Source organism: Urocitellus parryii, chromosome 5 (assembly GCF_045843805.1).
Source record: "Urocitellus parryii isolate mUroPar1 chromosome 5, mUroPar1.hap1, whole genome shotgun sequence".
NCBI lineage: Eukaryota > Metazoa > Chordata > Mammalia > Rodentia > Sciuridae > Urocitellus > Urocitellus parryii.
The window spans coordinates 51,076,423-51,102,244 of record NC_135535.1 but is presented as its reverse complement, the minus strand read 5'-3'; the positions used below and the strand labels follow the sequence as shown (position 1 = coordinate 51,102,244).

General features: G+C 32.8%; 1 protein-coding gene across 3 annotated transcripts in view; it reads left to right on the top strand.

Moving 5' to 3' along the window:
• Positions 1-25,822, top strand: part of Msrb3 (methionine sulfoxide reductase B3) — a 156,716-nt gene that overhangs the window by 68,804 nt on the left and 62,090 nt on the right. For all 3 annotated transcript variants that reach the window (XM_026386607.2, XM_026386608.2, XM_026386610.2), the window contains one exon: positions 5,955-5,983. In XM_026386607.2, the coding sequence (XP_026242392.1) occupies positions 5,955-5,983 (29 nt within the window). The remainder of the gene's footprint in view (positions 1-5,954; positions 5,984-25,822) is intronic.

The window sequence follows — 25,822 nt, the reverse complement described above, 5'->3', positions numbered from 1 at the left end:
GAATTCTTTTTAATATTGTGTAATGGGGTTATTCTTATTATTTCTTATTTACTTTTCCTTTTAAACATTTCCATTTTCTTCAGTTATTTTTATCACTATCCTCTTATTTTTCTGTATCATTTATGTTGCACCTATGTGAGATATCAAACAGAGTAATAATTCTTTCTATACCATAATGCTATTTTTTAATTTGACAAAATATTAGTAATTTTACTTGCAGCCATAGGTCAACTTTATTAATTAATTTATTTTGCTTAGACAAAACGTTTTACTCAATTTCTAATATGTATCAGGAGCTGTCGTAGGCATTTTGTTTATTCTCATTTATTCTACCCCAAAGTTTTAAAAGGCAAATATATTACTCTATTCTATAGGCAGTAAAACAGAGATGTAGAATGATAATCATACTTCTCTAAAGTCATATAGGGTAAAAAGTAGAAGAGCTGGGAAGTAGCTCGGGTCTGTCTATTCCTATCTATTCCTTCTATCTTTTCCATGATCATTACTTCATTGTGAACAAAGAGTATGCCTGTTTTTTTTTAATTGGTTGTTCAAAACATTACAAAGCTCATGACATATCATCTTTCATACATTTGATTCAAGTGGGTTAGGAACTCCCATTTTTACCCCAAATACAAGTTGCAGAATCACATCGGTTACACATCCACATTTTTACCTGTTTGTTTACTATTTAGATCTCCAGTGTCTAGCATAGAGTCTTGTTCCTAAAAGCTTAAATAAACATTTGTTGAAAAATAGGATACTAAACACAGATTCTAAATAAATATATTTTATACAGTGTCGTTTTTTAGTATCTTTTGATAATTTTTATGTCTTAATTTGTTCTTTCAGATATTAGTTTCTTATAATGAATTTAGACTTTTCCTTTGAATATGATTTATTTCTTTTTAATATTGGCAAACTTTAAGACTTTGGCATGCTTTATTTTAGTAATATTTCTTAACCAAGCAACCATAAATTTGATTTTCACATGAAAGTTAAAAGACATATAAAGCAATATTTTGTTAAACCACATGATTCATCATAGAAGTTGCAATTGTATCATGTTTTCAAAGTGGCTTGGCTGAGTTCTGGCTTCTCTTTTGCTCATGATTATCTTAATTTCTAAATTTTTGGGGTTTTCTGATTTATGCTTTTGGGTTTTAAAAAATTATGTAGTTGATGGACATCTTTGATTTTTTTTTAGTTTTTAGTTGTAGTTAATGTGTCTTTAAACATTAAATTTACTGTTGTTTGTAGTTTTTGTCTTTTATATCTAGAGCATTGTTATTATCAAAATATAAAATTGTGGCCTAAGTTTTAAGCACAGTAAATAAGCACATAATTTAGTGCTATGATATGAATATCTATTAGAGTACTTTGGATTAACAGGACAAAAATGTCCGAGTAACAGTGGCTGGACAATGCTAGAGCTCACTGTTAGTAAGAGCTCCAGAAAAAGACTGATCTGGAATTGGAATGATGTCCTGGTTCTAGGGCGACATTACTCAGGGCTGCAAGATTGTTTATGTATTCTTACATGGTAACCTCATTGGCTGAGAAGAGGAAGAGAGTAGAAGAAGGGCCTTCTCCCTAAGTCACCCCTCTCTTTTCCATAAAGAATGACTTTTCTAAGAACTACCAGCAGAGGCCTTCTCAGTACTGCTCACCGCTCAGAATTGGGGTAAGTGCTTATCCTGGATCCAGTCACTGACATAAAAAGGATTACAATGATTGGCTTAGCCCAATTATGATTCATCTCTGGGATAGTTATATTTTTAGTGCCCTTCAAAAATTGGTATCATGTTATTGAGGAAACTAGAATGGATATTAGGTAGGTAACTAATAATATCTAAATATTATTATTAAACTCTTAGTATGATCAGATAACCATGTGAACAAATGTAGAATCACAAGGAAGGAGTGACTGGTGCTTTGAAAGAAGATATTTAACCTAGACTGGCCACGCTTTCAAAGATGATTAAGCTAATCTGTAGAAAAATTTTCAGAAGTGAGGTAGCAAAGGGGTTAAGGTATGCTAGGCAGGGAGGATGGGAGCATTCCAGGCAGGGGAAGCGTATTGTGTTTATGTAACTTTAAAAAGGCACATAAATATTCACTGCTGTTATTACTAGTCTCTGGCCCTGTGAAGGTCTTTGAATTACTTCTAGGGGTAGGAAGAAATTCTTAGACTTACAAGTAGGATCCTGAAATATTGGAATTTTCAAAAAAATTCCATGTTTGAAGGGGACAGTTGAATAGATTATTTGACTGGGATTGTCCTAGAAAAATTTGCCATTGAGTTTCTGTGTATAATGAATTTATAGGTCAAAGTCAATCTGTCACTCCTGCTTCTTGTCTCTAATAATTTTCTGCAGCTAGAATCGTTAATTGAAATCAATTAAAAACAGAATAGCAAGCTCACTTTTTTACATGTTGTCTGAAACTTTTGAAACATTAATTCTATTAATCTATAGTTCATACTTATGCTATTCCCATTTTAAATTTTTTGAAACAATTGAACATTAAGCAAATAACAATGTTCTCTGAGACTTTGTTCCCCAAGAGAGACAATAAAATAAGTAAGTAAAAATAAACATTTTTACTTCAATACACATAGAACTTTTATAGATAATGGCAATACACATAGAACTTTCATAGATAATGGGCTGTTCTCTAAAGTAGAAAACAGTAGTTTTATAAATTTACCCAGGAATATACAAATCTAAAATGACTAAATGACTAAAACTTCCCACTTTTGAGAATCTGTAACTATTATCAAATGAATATTTTATTAAATATTTTTATTATTTAAAAAGTATGATAAGAATGAATAAAAGAATTATACTTGAATTCTGGTTTAAAATTCAAGAAACCTTCTTTTCCAACTTTAAATATTTGGAAACTTCAGTTTAAGTCTTGCTATGGTTTGGGTATGGTTTGAGGGTATCCCCCAAAGGTTCATATGCCGGAACTTTGGTCTCTAGTGTGTCAGTGTTTATGTGCTGGAACCTTTAAGGTGGATAGGCTGGTGCAATGTAATTAGGTCACATGGTCAAAACTAGCCACAAGAGAGGTGGGAAGTAGTGTGGAAAAACTCCTACCTAGGCAGCCATGTGACCATTTAAAACTCAGATATTCTATTTCTAAATTTAAAAAGGGGATAATGGATGATAGAAAGCAATAAGGGTCTGTCCTATTATCACCATCTTTTGGTGATTATCAAAACCAAAACAACAAAACAGTTGTATAGTTTTAAGCTTAGATGTGAATATGTAGTCAAGGAGTAAAGTGGGTGCCTTTTGGAGAGACAACTATATTTATGCATCTTATTCAATTTTTTTTGCCTTTTTATCTCTACCATCTAGCATAGTACATCACTGAAAATAAGCACACAAGAAATGGATTTCAAATAAATGAATGAACATCTCTCTTTGCCTTTCTTGTGCATTCCATGTGATTGTGTATTCTTTTTTGCCCTTGCTGTTTATTTGTTCCTGTCTGTATTACTTGATCATATTGACTTCCTCATATTATGTTGACTACCAATTCCTGAAGAAGATAAGATGGCTTGAAAAATAAAAGTTTTCTGACATGAGTTTTCATATCTCAAAATAGCTATTTTGTAGATTTTGTCATTATATTTTGCTTTTGGCTTTCTGTTAATGTATAGATTTATTTGTTCATGGATTAATTCTTACTACAAATTTTCATGAACTCTTGTGCTGTGCTAAGTGTTGGGAATATGAAAATACATGAGACCCATTCTGCACCTCACAGAATGCAGTGTCAGTGCCACACAGTCTGGGGAATCCCATGCCAAGCCCCATGCCATGGAATAAACTGAGGGAGGAGCACAGTGGTTGAGAGGTTCAGGGAGCAGGCAAGATGCTACCAAACGCACACTGGAAAGAAGTACCTGCATGTCCGAGGAGCAAGAGATTCCTAGAATAGGGACTATAAAAAGGCTTCTGCATTTTAAGTAAGGAAGTCATGGATAAGCCTTAGCAAGGGACAATTGTAGTTGCTGGAGGAGTGACTATGTTGGGAAGTCAGAGAAGGAAGACAGATGACATAGGATATAGCTGTGAAGCTGGTAAACTTGGCTTTACAGTAAACTTGATTGTAAAGCCAGAGGACACGAGGGATAACAAAACAAAAAGATTTAAAGGAAGACTTAAAAAAAATATTCTGGAGTACTTATATGCTGAAGGAAAGAGGAAGCTGTAGAAGGCCAGATATTGGAGAATGACAGAGAGAAGGAATAATAATTCATACAGCTTGGCTTCAAGGCAGATAGAAGAGTGCATTTTAGCACATAGATGAAGAGAACCTCAGAAGAAAGGAATCCTCTGGTTTTATATAGGAAAGAAGGACAAGGGATGTATATTATACTTGCAAAAGTTTTCTTAACAGACTTCTAAACACATGAATCAGGCACTGTTTAGATGTCCTGCCTACAGAGGTTAGTAAGCCAAGGTTGTAGTCTAGTGGGGGACCTAGATAAGGAAGCCAGCTAGATAATGTGTGGTAAGAGCAATTAGAGTTGCCATCAGCCTTAGTGAAATCATGGTGGTAGGCTTGAGGTAAAGCTTTCCAGAATCAGAGAGGACAAAATGGGGTTGCATCTGCAAAGAGAACGGGACCTGGAAGAGAGAGGAACTGAGATGAGGATTGGACTTGGAAGAAGTGGACCTGGATTACAGTGGTTGAAAACCATGGGTGCAGGTGTGTGTGTGTGTGTGTGTGTGTGTGTGTGTGTGTGTGCGTGTGCATGTGCGCGCGCGCTACACAAGTCTGTCTATCTATCATCTATATATATATATATATATATATATATATATATATATACACACATACTGAATATGTTTAAGTAGCAGGTGAAACTATTTGGGAGTACTTGAGAAAATGAATTTTTATGATGAAAGAAGCCTCTTGCTTATCTTCCCTCCCCCTCTTTGATGACTTCTTGAAACTAATTTAGGTAAAGAAAGCCACTGCTTCCAAAAGTGCTTTGGTACTCTGGCATAATTTCAAAGAAATCTCCTTTCCCAGTTAGTTAACTACATTTCCCTAGGAAAAAAAATCTTCTCTGTCAATGTAACATCCTTTAACAGGACTCCTGCTGCTTGCTTCTTGTATCTTGCTATGGCAGCTGTGAACATATATACTATTGATTGTTAATGTGTGATATAAATCCGACTGGAGCATGCCCACTAATTGGTTTGAGAGCTAGATATAGACAATGCTGTCTTATAGTAGCCTGTGTAGATAGGCCTAGTCATAGGGTTAATTCTGCTTGACAGCACATCAGCAGCATCTTGAGAGTAATTACCCAACAGAAGTTTTCCCACAGCCGATCTGAGAGCTTCAAAGGCTTCTGAATTTACAACCAGTATTAACCTATATCTGAAACATAATGTTCCCACAAGGGCTCAGTTTTTTTTTCTCCTTATTAAATGTATGGGGTTACTAGGTTCATTTGCTATGTGCTAAGAACTGAGTGAAATTATTTGGTATTAATAGTTGAAAATCTTGAATAATGAAGTAAAAAGAATAATTATAAATCCGGGTTTTTATTACTTTATTATATTACTGAAGCAAGTTAATCTGAAAGGTTGGGTGCTTTTTAAAAAACACAATTTATCCTGTTTCTTTAAAAAAAAACAACTAAAATGTTGGTGTAATTTTCCATACTGTGCTATCTGTATTGATTTGTGCATTTTTAGGGGACCTAGGTTAATGCATGCACTGAAAATGGTTAAAATAAATATATGTTTACATTTTAGAAATGTAAATTGTGTATTTACATTTTAAAAATATAAATTTTATATTTACATTTTACTTCTTGGTCAACATACAGAAATCTATAACTATTACACCCTCCTCCCATGAAATAACTATTGTTATTTTACAAACTATTTTTATATTCTAAAATTTTTTTCACTTTGCAGGTCAGAAACCAAATTTGACTCCGGTTCAGGTATGTTTACATTAATAACGTTATTCTGGCTATATTTTATTTACATTATTCTCTGAGGAGTAATTCATCAGATCAAGAACCATTTTGATTTTAAACAGACTGGGCAGTCTCTTTTCAAAACATGAGCCCCACCTCAAAGCAGAGCTATTGGCTGCTTCAAATCATAATTTGAGATGTTCACTTTGGGATTCTTCATAGTTCTGCAATAAGCATTAAGTGTTCTATATCTGCAGAGTTTCAATTTAAAAGCATAGGAGGGGGTCGTACATACTTTTTGCTCAAAATAGAATATTATTTTCTCCATGGAAAAAGCATCTTGAATAATTTGAAGATTCTCTACAAGTGATTTGTCAGCAAATGTGGGTGATGGATGCATTTAATCCAGCAAAGTATGATGAGTTTCAGCCAATAGAAATGGAATTTGTCTATGAATTTGTTTTTAAAAAAATGTTTTATTGTGGGTTATGGAAAATGAAAATCACCTTAAACAGTTGTTTTATGTCTATTAAGACAAAATTTACATTCTCACAAACTGGCATATCAGCTTCATTCTATGGTTTCTTTTTGTAAAGCATGATGTAGCCATGTAATCCTCAGGTTTGACTATGTCCTTATTGTTACTTTTGAGATTTATTGCTTCAGAGTTCTTGATGATATTTACTTTAATTATAAATAAAAAATTGTTTCATGTTCAGTTTTACAAGAATTAATGTCTTTTAATAAACTATTAATACATAAACATTAGTTTTTGATTCCAGGAGAAAATAATTTGCAGAAAAATATATAGTGTGTTGAGTTTAAAACTAACATTCTTACTCTGGTGTGAGTTCCACTGTGTTTTAACTTAAAAATATTTTTGCCTATTAATATCACAAAGGAACCAAGTGCTACAAATACTTTCAAATACTTTTTGATAGTGGTATAAGGAGCTAACATGCTTTTCTTCTTTATAAGCATCATCTTTTATTGTATTGCTTTATGACTTTCCTCAATTAGGTGAGACTCTTTTTTTTTTTATGAAGTTTATACATTAAAGTTAACAAATTCACCTAAGTTGAGAATCTTGATTCCAGGAATCCTCTTATTCTGTGTGTCCCAGGTCTTCTGAATTACAGATGACAGTGATGGTGTAACATGAACAGTTTTGGTAAACAGTATTAACTATCTGGAGACTAAAGATGTGGTGCCATTGTACCAGCTATTTGACTTTTATTGAACTGAAGGTGACTCAGAATATGGTGAAAAGTCTTTTTCATTTTGTTAATACTTACAATTTATAAATACAATTGAAAAGTAAATAAAATGAGAAAAATTTATGGAGAATGTGTTTTTACATAAAAATTATGTCTTTTTAAGAATCTCTGCCAGTCAGTTACAAAATATTTAAGAACTTACTTTCTTATGATCTGATTTAATTTTCCTAAACAGCAAACCAGAAACTGGTTTTAAGGCACAGAATCTGGAATATAGCTTTTAAAAAGGAAAAAGTCCACAAGGTTCATTTCAAAGGTAAACCTAGAAATGGTGTACAAAACTGAAATATTAGGCAGCTATTGTCAAAATCAGATAATTTATGTTAAATTTTCAAATCCAAATTAAAGTGTGCTGCTAACTTCTTGTACTGAAGGTTAGTATTTATCATGGAAATAGTTATAACATCTGTACGTGCACATATCTTTCACTCACAGTAACCAAAGATTTTGTCCATGAGTCTTGTTTTTTTTCAAGTCCTAATTTTTTTGTTTTACTGTCTACATGGACAACATCTGCATGTCTTTGAGAACTACAAAGTTCTGCACTCTTAAAGTCTTATGGGGAATACTGATTAAAAGTTTATTTATTCTTTTAATTTTGAGTTTAAATATAGAGGAAATTCAGATGGTTTCAAATTAAGAAATAGGTAATTATTTTTCTTAAAGCTCTTTTAGCTGGATAGTGAATGAGAAATCATGACAAAGGAAGCGAGAAGTTTGTTCTTTGACATTTTGTCTCCTGCAAATTTTGGTTAGAAATAAGGTAGCATATTGGAACAATTAAATGTATGACTTTAATAGGTTCAGATTTTCTATTGTTCATTGAATACAGAAGAAAGTAAACTGGCTCTGTTTAATGTTGTATACAGCTGTGACAAAGCAAGATTTCTAAATGAAGAATGATGTCAATCTTTCTAAGAAAAGAAACCTTAAAAAATAAATACTCTGGTCAGTGACTAGCCATAAAAGAAAGGATTTCAAAGTCAAATTTCATGTATTTATATATACACATATAAAATATGTGTATACATATATGTGTGCATACACACACACAGATAAATATATATTTTAAAGGAAAGTATCCAATTTATGGAGAGCCTACTGCACAACATTTGTAGTTTGTACAAAGGAGTTTCAGGGTATGGAAAGAGATTCAGGAGGAAAGAAAGTTTTCATTGCCTGCACAGGTAAAAACAATTTTTCAGTTTAATATGTATCAAATGATCAACATAGAAAATGATATAAAATTTCTATCAGAATTGTAACAATTTGTTTTATAAAAGCAAGTTCACAAACAACCTCCTGGTATTTTTTAAGTTAAAAATTTTTATAGTGAAAAATTTCAACCACATTTGAAAATAGAGGTATAACATTATGAGCATCCAAAGAACCAGCATCTAAATTTTACTTATTAATAATTGATTACATTTGTTTCCCCTAGTTTTGTTCAGAATATTTTAAAGTAAAATACATATATTTCACATGATTTTTTAAAAAACCTGAAAATTATAGATTGTCTTGACTTATTGAAAAGTGTCAATTAATTTCAGAGGTTATCATCTATCTTAGAAATATGGATCACATACAAATTATTATGAAAAGAATCATAGCATTTAGTTAAGGAAACTTTGGAAATTCTTTTTATGGGGCATTGTGTTGTTAAGAAAACCTTTCACCACAAGGCAGAGGCACTGATTTAATTCTGATCTGAGAATCTCAGGAATGTTCTATTCTCAAAATTAGTTTGGCTAAAACTTTAGTTGCTATATAGCTGTGATCTCTATATATTGAGTTACATGCTGATTAAAAACCTTTTCTGTTGATTTATAACTGGATCATCTAAGGTTTTGGCTTTGCCAGTTGAGAACAGCAAACCCACAATTTTTTTTTTAAGGTTTCCATTTTAACACCAGTTCCTAGTTGATGTAATAATAACGTTGCTTGCCTAGATCATGTGGAACTGGTGATTTTACTAATAGAGTAAAACAGACTTCCTTTTATGTTCAAAAGTAGCAAGAAGCTGTGCTCTTCTCCCCACCTCCCAAGAAGGGAAGTTAGTTGATGCTGGAGGAAGCAGAGCATTGAGTTTAATGTAGTGATTAAACATGAAAGCCATATATCAAATCTCAGGAGAAACATGCTTTTGAAAGAAGCAGAGAACTGTGGAGCATATTGCATGATAGGCTATATAAACAGAGCCCTGGAGGTCAGTGTGTGGATGCAAACCAATTAAATAAAGAACTTACTGGCTTTTGCTTTCTATCATCTGGATGGGGAGGATCACAAGTTAACATGCACAGGGTTGAAGTGTAAACTTTGCTGGAGTAAGCTAGGCACCTTTGGAAACTTCATTAACTCTTTCAGTCCACTACCAAGATTATTTTTTAAACCAAGGTTGCTACGAAGTTAAAAATAAAAAGTGAAAATATGTGCTGTCTTGGCTCTTTTTAACAAACCCTATTAACCAAGGTGTTAGTAAAGAGAAGAATGGAAGAGAAAACAGGATGAGCTGCTGAAAAAAGACCAGAGTTAGCTAGCTCTATGGTCAAGAACATGCACACATCTTTTGAAAACAACCCATTTGAGTGCTGGACATGGTGGCACACGCCTGTAATCCCAGCAATTTGGGAAGCTGAGGCAGGAAGATCCCAAGTTCAAAGCCACCTTTACAACTTAATGAGGCCCTAAACAACTTAGCAAGACCCTGTCTCAAAAATAAAAAATATGAAAAGGGCCGAGGATGTAGTTCAGTGGTTAAGCACCTCTGGGTTCAATCACTAGTAACTCCTCCCCCCAAAACAAACTGCCACCACTTGAAAAAACAGAACTTTGTAGAATAAGTGGAAAAATACTTTTTTCTCTTCTTCCGAATTCTGAGAAGGTAAAGCTATAGCTAGAATTTACTGATCACTAATATAGCATTACGATATTGTTATTTTTGTTCTAAGAAGAACCTGATGCTCCTAAGTTAATAACAATGTTAAGGACTGTCTGTGGGCTAATTTTGTAGTCTTCACCATCTCAGGCAATGTTTGGGTAAGAAAATGAAATACCAAGTTAAATGGTATCGTTTCATGGTCCATAAACATTCAAAACAAAGATTTTTTTTTTTTTCCTTTCGAGTCATGTTGGCCGAGAAAGTGAATAAGCTTATGTTTAGTGCTTGTTGATTCTGGGCTTCTTGGAATAGCTGTACTAAGGAAATGGGCTCATAGAACACAGCAACTCAAAGGTATAAGATTTCATGAAAGCAAATTATGGAGGATTAAGAAACCTAATGAGCATGGTTTAGTGTGGAGGGTTGAGGCGGGAGCTCACTATTAAATAAAGCCCGAAAGTGTAGAAGGTTAGGAGATCCTTAAAGACACGATAATAAAAGGCACAACAGAATATAATTATCCTGAAGAGAGGGGGGAAAGCTTCCAAAGAACAAAAAGCAGCTAGTGTCGCTTTTAGGATCTGTAGTTAAAAAGGAATCTACAAACCAGAGTAAGGAAATCAAAGAACACAATCAGTTAAAGCATAAGGGCAGTGAAGAATTGAGTGAGCTGTTATGGTAGCCACAAGCTGAAAGGAAATGAGGAATTTAAATGTTGTGCAACTTGAATTTTCAAAGCTTATTAACAGATAAGACAATTTGTCTAACATGGTAAGCCTTCCTCAAGAAATATTAGTTAGAAAAAGATTTTCAGTTCTTGTGTGAGAATATGTTGACAATACTTTTTTGTTGCCCAGTTTAGTTTTGCCATTTTACATTTCTTTTATTTTCAAAGGTCTTGTAACAATGAAGAACAAGGAAAGCAAATATAAATTATTTGATATGAATATTGAATCTGTATTTGGGCATAATTCAGTATCACAAATAAGAAATACTGATTTTTCCTCTACTTATTCATTGTACATATATTTATTGAGCATACTATATGCAACATGTTGAGGTTATAGTTATGAAAAAGGGTGTACAATTCTTCCTCTCATGGAATTTTACATTACTTGATCCTTTGTACAAATTCACATGGATTTCTCTCCATATTTAACTGAGGTGGCCTAACAAGGCTAAACTTAGATCCAGATGGTGAGTTAAAGAACTCTTGATATTTAAGCATGAGGTGATTATCTTTTAGGTTTAGACAAAAATCACCTGTCTTTATTCAAACCATGTCACTTTGTTTTCCACTTTGAGTTTTTAAGAGACTAGCTCAATAATGCTAACAGTTAGCATTGTAGTTTTTTATATAGCTTTCAATAAACAGTGACATTTAATTATCATCACGAGATTGAGATGAGAACAATGACAAATATTTGTGAATACTTTCTTCTTTGCAGTTATCTATCTATTGATCCATCTATCTATCTATACCTATCTGGATCATATTCAAGGTTGACCTAAAAAATCAGGCAACCTTCTCTATAATAGCTTACTATATTATAAAAAAGCAAGTAAAGGGGACAAAGACATTCAGCTTCTTTTATAAACTAGTAGTTAGCAAGGCATAGTGGCTAACTACTGAGGTTTGGATGAAATAGATTTAAGTGAGGTCTCTTCTTATTTCTAAAAATTTTAGTGGTTATATTGGATTTCTTGTGTACCACTATGCTACATATTTAAATCTTATATTTTTTCTTTTGCTAATTCAGAATTAAAACATTTAAAGCTATAAATTTTTTTCATCAAAGATTTAGCTGGATTCTAGAGGTTTTTATACTGTATTTTAAATAGTTGCAGTTTTGATTTTCTTTTGAATACAATAATTTTTAGGAAAGTAGTTTTAAATTTCCAAATTTTCCATTTCTGCTTTTGATGATATTTTTTGCTTCATTGCTTAGTGTCAAAGAATATGGTCTTACTAATTGTTAGTAAATCTAAAAGTAGTACATAAGGATTTTGGGCTTAATATGGATTTAATTTTTATGACTCTTTGTTGATGATTCAAAACACTATGTTTGATGCACATTCAATAGATAAATTTGATTCAAGATAATATAACTTTTATATCACTATTTATTTGTTTTTTTTATTTTATTTGATGAGGACTTTGAAAGGAGATAGTCTGTTATTCAATGTGTTTCACCTGAATTCCGCGTCTTTCGATATTACCATCTGTTGTAGTTGGGTTTTTTTTTGTCACTGTGACAAAATAACTGAGAAAAATAACTTAGTGGAAGAAAGATTTATTTTGGCTCATGGTTTCAGTCTATGGTCAGAAGAAGATCATGGTAGAAGGGATGGTAAAGGAAAACTGCTCATCTCATAGCTGGAAGGCTGGAGGGAGAGGGGGGAGAATGAATGAAGAAGAAGGAGAGGGAGAATAAGAAAGAAGAAGAAAAAAGAGTGAGGAGGAAAGGGAGAAGAAGGAGGAGGAGAAGAAGTAGGAGGAGAAGTAGAAGGAAAAAGAAGAAAGAGGGGGAAGGGTCCAGGGGAAAATGTACCCTTCAATTGTATAGGAATTTACTCAATTTATTTTCATCATGATCTACATTTTATTTAGCATTTTTCCTTGAGATATTGTCAGATATGTGGCTTTCACTGATTTGTGTATTAGGAAATTTCTTGTTCTAAGCAATGTGATAAATGTATTTATTTTTCTAGCTGTATGATTTCATATGTTTTTTTTTTCAGGATTGTAGAATACTGTATATCTAGAACTTAGAACTGCTTATTGATCCCATTATGTATATTATATATATGAGAATAAAAATTTCTCTCCTAAAAGTTTTGCAATCATATTAAACTTATCATGATGAAATATAATTATTTTTTCCAAAAGTTTTCTTTGTAAATCTATTATGCATTTTTGTAACTTAATAATTTTATAAACTATCAAATATAGTCATAACAGATCTGTCAGATCTGGAAGTAACTTCATATAACTACACACTGATATTTTTGTTAAAAGAAATTTTCACAAATGAATGTATGAACTTAAAAAAGAAATTTTAATGTCAGAATGAATGCCTTTTCATCAATTTGGAAGTTTAATTTGCCCCTGTTTAGTTTCACAGAGTTTTTTGTAACATTTCTGATATAAACTTTGCACATTGCCTTGAGCAATTATTATTCTAAATTATTTTAGAATAATTTAATATCTAGCAGAAGCAATTCTTGGCATAGAAATGTACTACTGGTAGCATATTCTTACACAATTGTGATAACCATGAAGGAAGGTCACCTCTCTCTGCTATTTATTTTTTAATGAACAGGGCCAATGGAGATTTCTTACTGTTTTGTCCTCATGTGTCTGTATTATACCTATGGAAAAAATAATTATATCTCAGTGCCAGTGTAGTTGTGCAGTTGATTTAAAAGTTGATTCAATAGCTAGTTGCTATTATTTTAGTATTTGTAAACTTCTTGGTGTAATATTAGTAATAATTTTAAGTAATGATGAATGAATATTTATTCCTGAAGTAGGAAATAATATAAACACAGATGCATTATTAGTTCAGTTATTTTAAAGTAAAGCTATGCATCTTGATAACAACTAGTTTTATTTTGAAGTATATATGATTCCATAAATTTGGGAGAATTTATGGAATTCTGACCCATTCACTTTCCCTTTCCTCTTCCCTCCCCCTATTCACCTTCCTCTACTCTGTAATCAGTTTTTAAGAAAATAAACTTTTATGGTTTTTCAAAATACATATTTGTTTTATTGGAACCCAATGGAATCATTTCTTTTCTCTATTCTTTTTGGTTGTGGGATTTTGTGTGTGTGTGTGTGTGTGTGTATATATATATATGTGTGTGTGTGTGTGTGTGTGTGTATGTGTATTATGTGTATATATTTCTTTCCTGCAATATTTTATTTGTTATAAATTTTAGGATAGAACATTAAAATTATGGTCATTAAAAAGAATGTGAAAATATTTTAATCTTCTTCAGTCATTAATTATGTCATCTTTTATATATATGTATATATACTTATTTATTTATATATACATATATATGTGTGTATATGTGTGTATATATATATATATATATCTTTATGTATATATTTATTTATTTATAGACAGGATCTCACTAAGTTGCTTAGGGCCTAGCTAAGTTGCTGAGGCTGCCTTTGAACTCGTGATCCTCCTGCCTCAGCCTTCAGAGCCATTGGGATTACAGGCATGCACCACTAAGCCTGACTGGAATCATTTTTTTATTTTATAACATTATTGGTAGAGACTCACTTTCCTATTTTGTTGTTCTTACTGCTGGAGTTAACAGTTTTCTTTTTTGGCATGATTTTCCCCAAACATATTTTCCCAATTCATACAACTTTTACATATATATATATATATATATATATATATATATATATACACACACACACACACATACATACACACAATACAAGTCATAGATTCATATAACAAAAAACTGAAAGCTCCTATACTTATCTGCTATCCACACTTGTCACTGTATCAATAGCATAGTTTTATATAGATGATCAGAAAGAGAAAGTTATGGCTTAGAAAACATTTTAATCTGTTTCAAATAACTTAGTGGGGGGATCTAGTAAAGATGACATGATTAATGTCTGAAGAAGATTAAAATATTTTCACATTCTGTTTTTAATGACCACAATCGTAAGTTTCTACCTTAAAATTTATAAGGAGTAAAATACTTCAGGAAAAATATATCATTCATAATCCACTTGAAGTTGTTTTACCTTATCAAATTGTGCTTTCTTTTTAGCTCAAACAGCATAAATTAAGAACAAATTTTTAACAAAAATATAGCTTTTGGGCTATCCTTAAATATATTCATTAAAGTGTTAAGATTTATTAGGTTTAGCATGAAAGATCTAAGATTGTTGTTTTCAATTAGGGAGGGTAACACTTCAGTCAGTATGTAATTTTTAAAAATTTATCTTTACAACTAGACAGCTCTTCATCATTTGGAAATAGGCCATTTTAGAATGTTTAACTATAAATGTTTTCTATGTTCATAAATAGGTGACAAGTATAACTATTAATGTTGGAACTTTGCCCATTGGTTCTAATTGCTCTGTCTTTTTTATCCAGAGATAATGATGTGTATTCATTCTCTGTCATATTTACCTAGTGGAAGTCTTTTTAATCCCCCATTTTTCTCCTTCACTGAGGTTATGTGTAAATACTACGTAAAATGGCAAATGGAAGAAGTCTGCTTTGTCTAAAGATACCATTCATCTTAAACAAACACATCATCCCGTCTTTGAAAGAATAGTGATATGGGTTTTGTTTGGTGGGAGGAAGAGAATGGATAAGACCAAAGCAAAAATATGTTGCAAATTATATGAACTGGTATTAAATCCCTTTAAAACTGTATACATTTTTCTGATTGTGTCTGCTTAGGGGAATCAATTCAGTCCCACCCCAACTTTGCTTTATCACTTCTTAATTTCCAATTACTACTGGCATACCATTTGTATCAACACTTGCATTGATTTCTGAAAGAAATCTGAAGCTAATCTTCAATCAGTTATAGTATAATTTTTCTAGCAAGCCATATTTATGAATTTATAAGATCAATATAAGAAAAAGAATACATTGCCTTTTAAAACTTATTTCTATTTTAAAACTTCACAAAATAAAATAAAGTGACTTTAATTAACTTCCTATACTCTGAACTTTCTTGGGGACAGAGGCCTATTTAATTCATCTATTATATTAATTACCACATTAAGTGCAATTGGGTGACAAGTGGTGACCAGATGATTTGAGAAGTAAATACCAAATGAATTAATATTTATTTACATTTGCTTACTTAAATGTACTGTGAAAACAAATGTTTTTGAATTGTACCTGCCATTCTTCTTCTTTTTAAAATTTATTGTGTTCCCTTTGGTCCTGTTTTTTGGGTTTTTCTGTTTGTTTATTTGTTTGCTTCAGATGGATGGGTTACATTTTTGCCCTTTAAAAAGAACTTCAAGGGGGCTGGGGTTGTGGCTCAGTGGTGGAATGCTTGCCTCACATATAGGAGGCACTGGGTTCAATCCTCAGTACCACATAAAAATAAATAAAATAAAGGTATGTATTCATATACAACTAAAATAGTTTTAAAAAAAGAACTTCAAGTTGTTAGTTATACATATTATTCCTTTTATTCTGTCTGACATTTAATATAACAAAAATATTTGATCTTGTATTTTTCTATTAGTGTTGAGAACCCATTATCTATAACCTCCTTCCCATTCTCCCACTTTACTTTTGTACTCTTTTAACTTGTCTCTGATCCACAATATTTTGTACCATTCCTTTCCTTTCCCCACAAACCATGGTGTTCCAATGGATATTATTTCAAAAATGGTCTATATAGCCAACTATCTGAATTATTTATATATACTATAGATTGTTATTCACATCTCTGATGATGTCAAGGCAGAGGTCACATCATTGTGTATTAATTCCTTAAAAATGGAAATTGGTAAAGTGGGCTTACATGATTCTAGGATCTTTGTATGTGCTTCCATTAAGGGTGGACATTTTTTTCCCCTGTCTTTTGGTATCAGGGATTGAACTCAGGGGCTCTTGAACACTGATCCAAAATCCAAGACCTTTTTATTTTTTATTTTATGACTGGTCTCACTAAGTAAGTTCAGACCTCACTAAGTTGTTGAGGCTGTCCTCAAACTCAAGATCCTCCAGCCTCAGCCTCCTGAACCTCACCATCATACCAGGTGACTCTTTTTTTCTTTTTTAATGATCAAATCATAGGTAAGATTTGAATTTAGTTCAAACTCATTTGCTAAAATTTTCAGGTATCAAACACTTAAAAATATGTACTTCAATAAATAATTAATAAGTCCAGTACTGAGGGAGACCATATTAAATATAATATCTTGCTCAGTGTGTTAAAATTTTTCATGTTATAGTTTAAACTTGGTCTTGATAATTCCTGAATTTTGTTTGAAGAGGTTTTTAAAATTAAATACCTGAAATTATAAATTTTAAAGGAATATTATCATCTTTGATTAAATTGGAGTATAAGTCATATTGATTTTTGAATGTCATCATCCATTTTTGGATATTTAGTAAAATTAGCAGCGTATTATAGCAGAACAAGAGATGACAGGATTTCACTTTGTTTTTCTAGTTCACAAAGATTAATGAAGCAAAGACCTTTGGTGTCAGTTTTGTTATAAATGTTTTACAGCTATATACCTTTAATATAGACTATATTTCCTTATATTTCTTGCTCTTATCTCATTATTTAAACTTTTGAGTTTATTTATGTAAGACTATTGTAGAGCTAATGGATGACAGGGTTAGAGTACAACGACACTATCTCATTTTAAAGGCATTCAGGGAGTTTGTTTGACACAATAAGGTTTGAGAACCTTCGAAAGGCAATGAACAAAGAGAAATAAGAGAAAATTCAACAGCATGAATAAATTAAAATAAAATTAATGAAATAAGAATTAAAAGGTCTGCATATTTTTAAGACTTTTGAATTTTGTTTTAATATTTCAGACTTCCAGAAAAAATTATTTCAACTTATATTCTCACAATCTGTGTTTAGCAGTTTTGTTTTTTTTGTTTTTCTGAAAACACTAACCAACTCTGAATATTACCCTTTTTTACCCATTTGGCTCTGAATATTTCTATTTTTGTTTCCTTTGTCTATCTGGTAGGTAAAAGGTGGAATCTCATTATTTTGATTTTCATTTTTAATGACTGGCAAGTTTTCTTCTTTTTCATTTTGATATGAAAATAAGATGGAAATATTTTTTCTGTACGACTGAGTTGTAAATGGAATCATAAATTTTTCATGATGCAAACTATAGAAAACAACTAATAATTCTATTACCTTTTATTTCTTTTAGAAAACATTAGCATTTACTCCTGTCAAAAAAAAGTTCAGAAACATTAGTTCACCTGTTTAGTAAGTTTGAAATGCTTTTTTTAAAGACTCAAACACTGTGTTCCTGGCTGATTTATGTGTTTAGGAAGGGTCTCTACGTATGAAGTGTCTTTGTGTCCACTAGAAAATGGTGATGTCCTTGGGCCAACAAAGTAGAAAAATAGTCCCCACCTTGCGTTATCACCACCATTCACCCTGTACTAAATGACTCCTGTGTTCAGGGGTGTATACTTGTCTGGGAGTGACAAGTGGGACACGTGGGAACTGATCTCCTGCTCATGTGGGAGCAGGAGCTCAGTTCCCATGTGTCTCTTCCAGAAGGCTCCCTGGGGCCGCCCAGATTGCACCTCTCTGTGAGAGGGTCCTACATTTCAGTGTTTCACAAAATAGCTCTTGAAAAAGTTTGAGAAAATAATGATTTGTTTATATAAATCCACTTGCATAGTTCAACTGAATTGAGCGGACTTATTTATATAAGCACTTCATAAACAAAAAGCTTTTTATTTGAATATTATGGACACAAAATGAGGAAAAGAGTACTGGCACTAATCAGACAGCCCTCTATTTTACTACTTTGGGTATTAATGTAAATGTTCTCAAAGGTTGGTTTCTTCCTTGTAGTAAATAATGATGTTTGTGGAAAATCTGGGGCCCCATTTTTAAATGCTTTTCTTGTTACGGGGGAATTGATCAGTATTATTTAGAGTCTCTAGCAAAATGTGCTATGCAGAAGTCTCCCCCTGCAGTTGTACTTGCCTATCCTATAGTGCTTTTCTCTCATGCCCTTATATTTATTATATTTTCTTATCCATGGTTCTTTCTTCCTAGGCTTGCAGCCTTTTCTACTGTGTTTCTTGGAGCTCTGATACCTTTGTAGATACACATTTTTTAAAATTCTCAGATCTCTTCACAAGATGTTTCTTTCATTTCTTTATCTCTCCCTCTCTCCCTCCCTCTCACTTTTCTCTCCTTCTCCCACCTTCCTGCAACTGCAGTTTTTCTCCATACCCACAGGCAGTGTTGTCAGAAAGTCTTTATTATTTCTGTCAGAACTTTACCTTTCCCTTCTCATGTGAGAACTCTTCTTTTGAGGTTTACCATCTTATGCAACCACTCATTGCCTTTTTCCATTACTGTGATTTATCTGTTTCCTGGTAAATCTTCTTCATTTATTGAGGATTTTAGTCTTCTCTAATTATTTCTATATTTATGCATGATTTCAGTGATAATATGGAAAGGTCATCCACTGACTAAGTTTGTTCATCTTCCATGTCATGACCCTTTTCCTTGACCCTCTCCCACCTACTCTGTTTCATACCCCATCATTTTACTTTCTTCCACATCCATCCCAGACTCCATGGTGACCATTTTTCTTTTGCCAGTGCTCCCTGGGCCCTGGGTTTGTTTTCCTTATGTTAAATTCCCCAGAAAAAAACCCCAATCATATGCTTTCAACTGTATCTCCTTCAGCCCTGATGAAAGAAAGGATAAAATGATGGGATAGATGCCACTGGAGATTTATGGCCTTCGATTTCAGATTGCCTATTGGTACTGTTCTATAGCCCACCTATGCCTCTATCACTTTTCTCAGATCTCCTTGTCTACCACTCTTTTCTTTCTGAGCAATAATCTTGACCCTGTTTTTTTAGAAACTTGAGGCTATGAAGCTTGAACTTTTCTTCTGTAACTACAAATATCTACACTCATACTTATCCCATTCTTCATACTTCTGGAGGAAAAGATGTACTTTTTTTGGTCCACAGGAATACCATCAATTCTCTCCTGCACATTATCCTATCACTTATAATTTCTGAATTTTGAAGCTATTTGATTCTGCTTGCTTCTTTCTCACAGAGATGAACTCAAATAATCATGTCTTTAAAAAAAAAGGAATTAAAAAAAAATCCAGAACACAGTTTCTTCAATTTTGTTTGCTTCTAACATTCATCGGTTCTTTCCATTGGACTTAAGGTTTTCAGTGTACTAAATTGTTTCTACTTTGTCTTATTCATAGGAACAGCCTAATAAAAAAAAGGAAAAAGGAAAAACTGAAGAAATACTAATGGTCAATAAGCATTTGCAAGAGTTCAACCAAACTATTAATTATAGAAAGGCAAATCATATTAACTATAAAATTGTTTGCCAAAGAAATTAGGACCTCAAGAATGTGGTTAAATGTCTACCCTCAAATATTAGTAGTAATATAAATTGGTGCACTCTTTCTGAAAAGCAATTAGGTAATTCCTTAATTCAATAATTCTGCTTTGGGAGACTTTATAAAGAAAATATTCAGGGCTAAATGTGAAAGAATGTCAGGAAGCATTATCATAGTGAAAATTGTTTTAGATTTTAAAAAAAGAAAGAAAGCCAGCCTAAATAGCTTAAATGTCAAATAATAGAGGTAGATTATCACACTCTCTCTATACAGGAAGAAAAGTTCAAAAGGAAATACACCAGAATGTGTATAGAAATTGAGAAAAGTGATTTATGATAGTAGTGTATTCCTCTTCAGAAACCACTGCTGTTTAAATGAAGATATCCACGATATATGTTTCTAGCTGTACTTTTAATTTGTGACTTTACAAATGTAGACTAAAATTTATTGTGTGGGTCTCTGGCTCTGTCTTTTCCTCATAATTCATATTCATATAAGTGGTACTGTCATATCAAACACTGGCCAGTAATATAATATACATAATGCTCTCAAGGAGGTGATTAGGTTTTTTAAGTCCATTTCTAGGTTGTTTTGAGCTTAGATTGCATTTTTTATAGAAACAACATATTAGAAAATTAGATTTCAAGGTCAGTTTATCAAACATTTTAACCTATCATGTACTTGGCAGTACGTAACAGTTTCAGTGGAGGATTTATTTAGAATTTTAGGTTGTGGTGCTAAGAATCAAATTCCCATTGGGAAGGAAAAAAATGAAAGAAAGGAAAAAAAAAGCTCTCAATTCTCTTGAGTGTGTGGAGCAATTTTCAAAGATGATAAGTTACAGGTTTGTGTAGGTTGGTTGATAACACCAGGGGAATGATAAAAAAATATTTTGGGAGTTGTAAAGATCGAGGAAGCATGAAGCCAGAGTCCTGGAAGAGTTATCAACAGGATTGTTAGAGTTATAGAAGACCATGGAAAGCTGTATTAGAAAGAGAAAATTTGAACCAAGTGCTAAAAGAAAATGGGAGAATATCCCAGGAATCTACAGATGGAGGAGGGGAGAGGGTAAATGAGGACTTCAAATGCACAGTGTCTCAAGTGGCAAAGCCTTAGTGTCTGCTTGGATTTCTAGCCACAGTAGTCCTGCTGCTTGCACCTGGAGTCATTTATACTCACTTTAGCCAGCCCCAACTCTGGTTATTAGGTCTAGTGTCATTTAGAACAGTTTTTCTTTTTCGTATTTGTTCTTTTTAGCTACACATGACAGTAGAGCATATTTTGACATACACATACATGGAGTATCACTTCCCATTCTTGCGGTTGTACATGATTTGAAGTTTTCCTGGTAATGTGTTCATATTTGAACATAGGAAAGTTATGTTTGATTCATTTTACTATCTTTACTATATCCATCCCCCCTCCCTTCATTCCCCTTTGTCTAGTCCAATGAACTTCTATTTTTCCCTCTCTCCTTATTATGTGTTAGCATCCACATATCAGAGAGAAAATTTGACCTTTGTTTTTTGGGATTGGCTTATTTCACTTAGCATTATAGTCTCCAGTTTTATCCATTTAACAGCAAGTGTCATAATTTCATTCTTCTTTATGGCTGAGTAATATTCCATTGTGGATATATACTACATTTTCTTATCTATTGAAGGGCACCCAGGTTGGTTCCATACCTTAACTATTGTGAATTGAGCTGCTGTAAACATTGATGTGGCTGCATCCCTACAGTATGCTGATTGTAAGTCCTTTGGGAGAGGGCTAACTGGGTCAAATGGCAGTTCCATTCCGAGTTGTCTGAGGAATCTCCATACTGTTTTCCAGAGTGATTGTATCAGTTTGCAGTCCTACCAGCAATGTATGAGTGTATCCTTTTCCCTACATTCTTGCCAGCATTTACTGTTACTTGAATTTTAATAATTGCCATTCTTCCTGGAGTGAGATGAAATCTCAGTAGAGTTTTAATTTGCATTTCTATAATTGCTAGAGGTTTTGAACATTTTTTCATATATTTGTTAACCATTCCTATTTCTTATTCTGCAAAGTGCATAGAACAGTTTTTCATGACACTACCCCACACTGAAGAATGGCCTTAGGAACTTTTAAAAAATAGAGGTGCCAAGCCCATCACTGATGAATTTACTTAAGGTTGCTGCAATTGGAACTGAGACATTGCATTGTTTTAAAAGCTCCCTAGGTAATTCCTGTGTGTATCTACAGAGGTAAGTTGCTAGATACAGCCAGAAGTAGGTATACAAGGATAAAAATTGTGGATGTTGATTTTATTTGCTATTTAACTCTGTATCCAGCATAGTGCTTGATTGTTAATAGAAATTCAATGAAAATTTGCTTAGATATACAGAATGAATCAAGGATAAGGAATGAGTGGATTTAATTAGCTCAGCATTAGATCCATTGTGTCTTTCTGACCTTCTCAACTCAGACAGCTGGTCTTCTATCTGATTCCTGAGAACCCCCATTGGCACTCCACTTCATGTCTTCTCTTCTGGTCACTGTTTCTCAGTCCTTGTGTTAGGAACCTATCAACAATTGTGATCCCAAATCAGACTCATTTCTTTTTTTTTTTTTTTTTTTAAAGAGAGAGTGAGAGAGGGGAGAGAGAGAGAGAGAGAGAGAGAGAGAGAGAGAGAGAGAGAGAGAATTTTTCCAACATTTATTTTCTAGTTCTCAGCGGACACAACATCTTTGTTTGTATGTGGTGCTGAGGATCGAACCCGGGCCGCACGCACACCAGGCGAGCGCGCTACCGCTTGAGCCATATCCCCAGCCCCCAGACTCATTTCTTAAAACCCAGAATGTTGCCTCTGAATCTCAGCCAAATAATAGAGGACCTGTAATAGTAGAGGACTTGAAAGACATTTTTACTTCTTCAGTACCACTCCAATTCCCTGTCAGTGAGCTCCATTTCTTCCATTTCAAATCACTTCTTGTTGCCCTATTGCTCTAGAACTAATTGTAGTTTATAAATGAATATAAAGAGGTGATTTTTTTATATTCAGCAAGGCTTATTCATTATATATAATTCATGTCATTTTCTTCTTCCCTATTTTCACTAAGCTTTATTTTTTTGTTTGGAAAGATGTGCATTAACAGCTCCTACAATAATTGAGGATTACCAAGTTTCTTTGTATTTCAAATAGTTTTTATTTTATATAGTTTACTGCTCTGGTGCACATAAAAGTTCATCAGTGTTATATGAACTTTGTGAATTATCACTGTTGATTACTTTATTTGCTGTGCAGAAATTTTTAGTTTGCCATATCCGTTTTGTTTTTGCTTTCGTTGCTTGTGCTTTTGGGATCATATCCAAAAAACATTGTTCAGACCAGTGTTGCAGAGATTTTCCCCTATTTTTGTTATAGTAGTTTTACAATTTAAGGTCTTACCTTTAATTCTTTAATTGATTTTGAGTTCATTTTGGGGAGAGTGTGAAATAAGAATTCCATTTCATTCTTTCTTATGCACATTTATACACTAGCAACATGCTACTCAAAAAAGAAATTCAAGAAAGCCATATCATGTAGTACTGAAAAGAAAAAAAACAGGAATAAATTTAATGAAGGAAGTAAAAAAATCTGTAAACTGAAAACTATAATTAATGAAAGAAATTAAGGAAAACATAAATAGAAAGATATCTTCTTGGATTGGAAGAAGCAGTATTGTTAATGTGTTCATACTACCCATAACAATCTACAGATTCAATGCAATCTCTGTCAAAATTCCAAGTCAGGAATGGTGGTACTTGCCTGTAATGCCAGCAGCTCTAGAGGCTGAGGTAAGAGGATCATGAGTTCAAAGCTAGCCTCAGCAATTTAGTGAGGCCCTAAGCAACTCAGCTAGACCCTGTCTCTAAATAAAATATTAAAAGGGCTGGGGATGTGACTCAGTAGTTAAGTGGCTCTTGATTTAATACCTGGTACAAAAAAAAAACAAACAAAAATTCAAAATTTTTTTTCACAGAAATAGAAAAAAAATCTTAAAAGCATATAGAACCACATAGTATTTCAGATAACTAAAACAATCTTGAGCAAAAGAACCAAAGCTGGAGGTATTGTGCTACCTGATTTCAAAATCTATTACAAAACTATGTGCTCTAATTTGAATGTTTGTGTCTTCTCCACAATTCATGTTGAAACTTAAATCTCCTATTTGGAAGTAAGAGGTATAACAATTAGGAGATGATGTGATTTTGATGGCTCTTCCCTCATTGATGGGATTAGTGCTTTTAAAAAGATCTGTAGGGAACTAGCTAGGCCCATTGTACCCTTTTGCCTTATGAAGACCTGGTAACAAGTCACTGTCTGGGAAGCAGAGAGATCCAGCACTCATCAGACACCAAATTTGCAAATTCTTTGATCTTGGACTTTATTGCCTGCAGAACTGGAGAATTAAATTTCTGTTTTTTAAGTTTTTCAGTTTAAAATATTTTGTTATACAGCAGGAATGGCTAAGATACTGTGGTAATCAAAACAGTGTGGTACTTTCAAAAGTAGATGAGCAAAACAGACACATGAACAGAAGAGAGAACCCAGAAATCAATCTATTTATTTATAGTCAATTGGTTGTTCATAAAGATATCAAGAATACAGTAGGGAAAGAACAGTCTCTTCAGTAAATGGTTTTGGGAAAACTTCAACTTTGTTTTATATGAGAAATATTTTTATTCCTCTTTCAATTTTTTCTTATTAATTTAAATTGTACAGAATATATAATTAGGGTGGTGAGTTTTTTTTCCTTCAGTGCTGTACCTCACTCCACTCTCTTCTTGCTTGTGTGGTTCCTCAGAAATCCAATCTAATTCTTATATTTGTTATTTTTCAACTGATGTGTTTTTTCCCATTCTCTGCCTTCTTTAAAAAGTTACTCATTGTCTTTGATTTTCTGCAATTTGAATGTTATGGCTAGGTATAGATTTTTGATATTTATTCAGCTCAGTGTTTTCTGAGCTTCTATGACAAATGGTTTGTATTTGTCATTAATTCTGAAAATTTCTTAGCCATTTTTAAACATCTCTGTGTTCCTTTCTTTCTTCACTTTCTGATATTCCTATTAAGCAAATCTTATACCCTTTAAAATATTCTACAGCTATTGGATATTCTGTTCTTTTTCATTCTTTTTTCTCTTTGAATTTGTTTTGGAAACTTCTCTTGACATTTCTTGAAGCTCACTGATTCTTTCCTCAGTTGTGTCCAGTCTGTTGATAAGCCCATCAAAGGAAATTTTCATCTTTGTTATAGTGTTTTTGATTTATAGCACTTCTCTTTGATTCATTCTTATAGTTTTTATGGTTCCTGCCTACATTTTCATCTGATTTTACATGTTGCCCATTTTTCCATTGCAGTTGTTTTAAATTCCCAATCTAATAATCATAAATTTTTGCCATATCTGAGTCTGGTTTTAATGCTTGTTCTATCTCTTCAAAATATGTTTCTGTCTTTTAGTATGCCTTCTATATTCTGTTGAAGATTGAACATGATACATTGAATAAAAAGCGCTGAGGTAGGTAGGCCTTTAATGTGATATTTTATGTTCATCTGGTTAGGAGTTAGACTTCTTTTACTATTTTC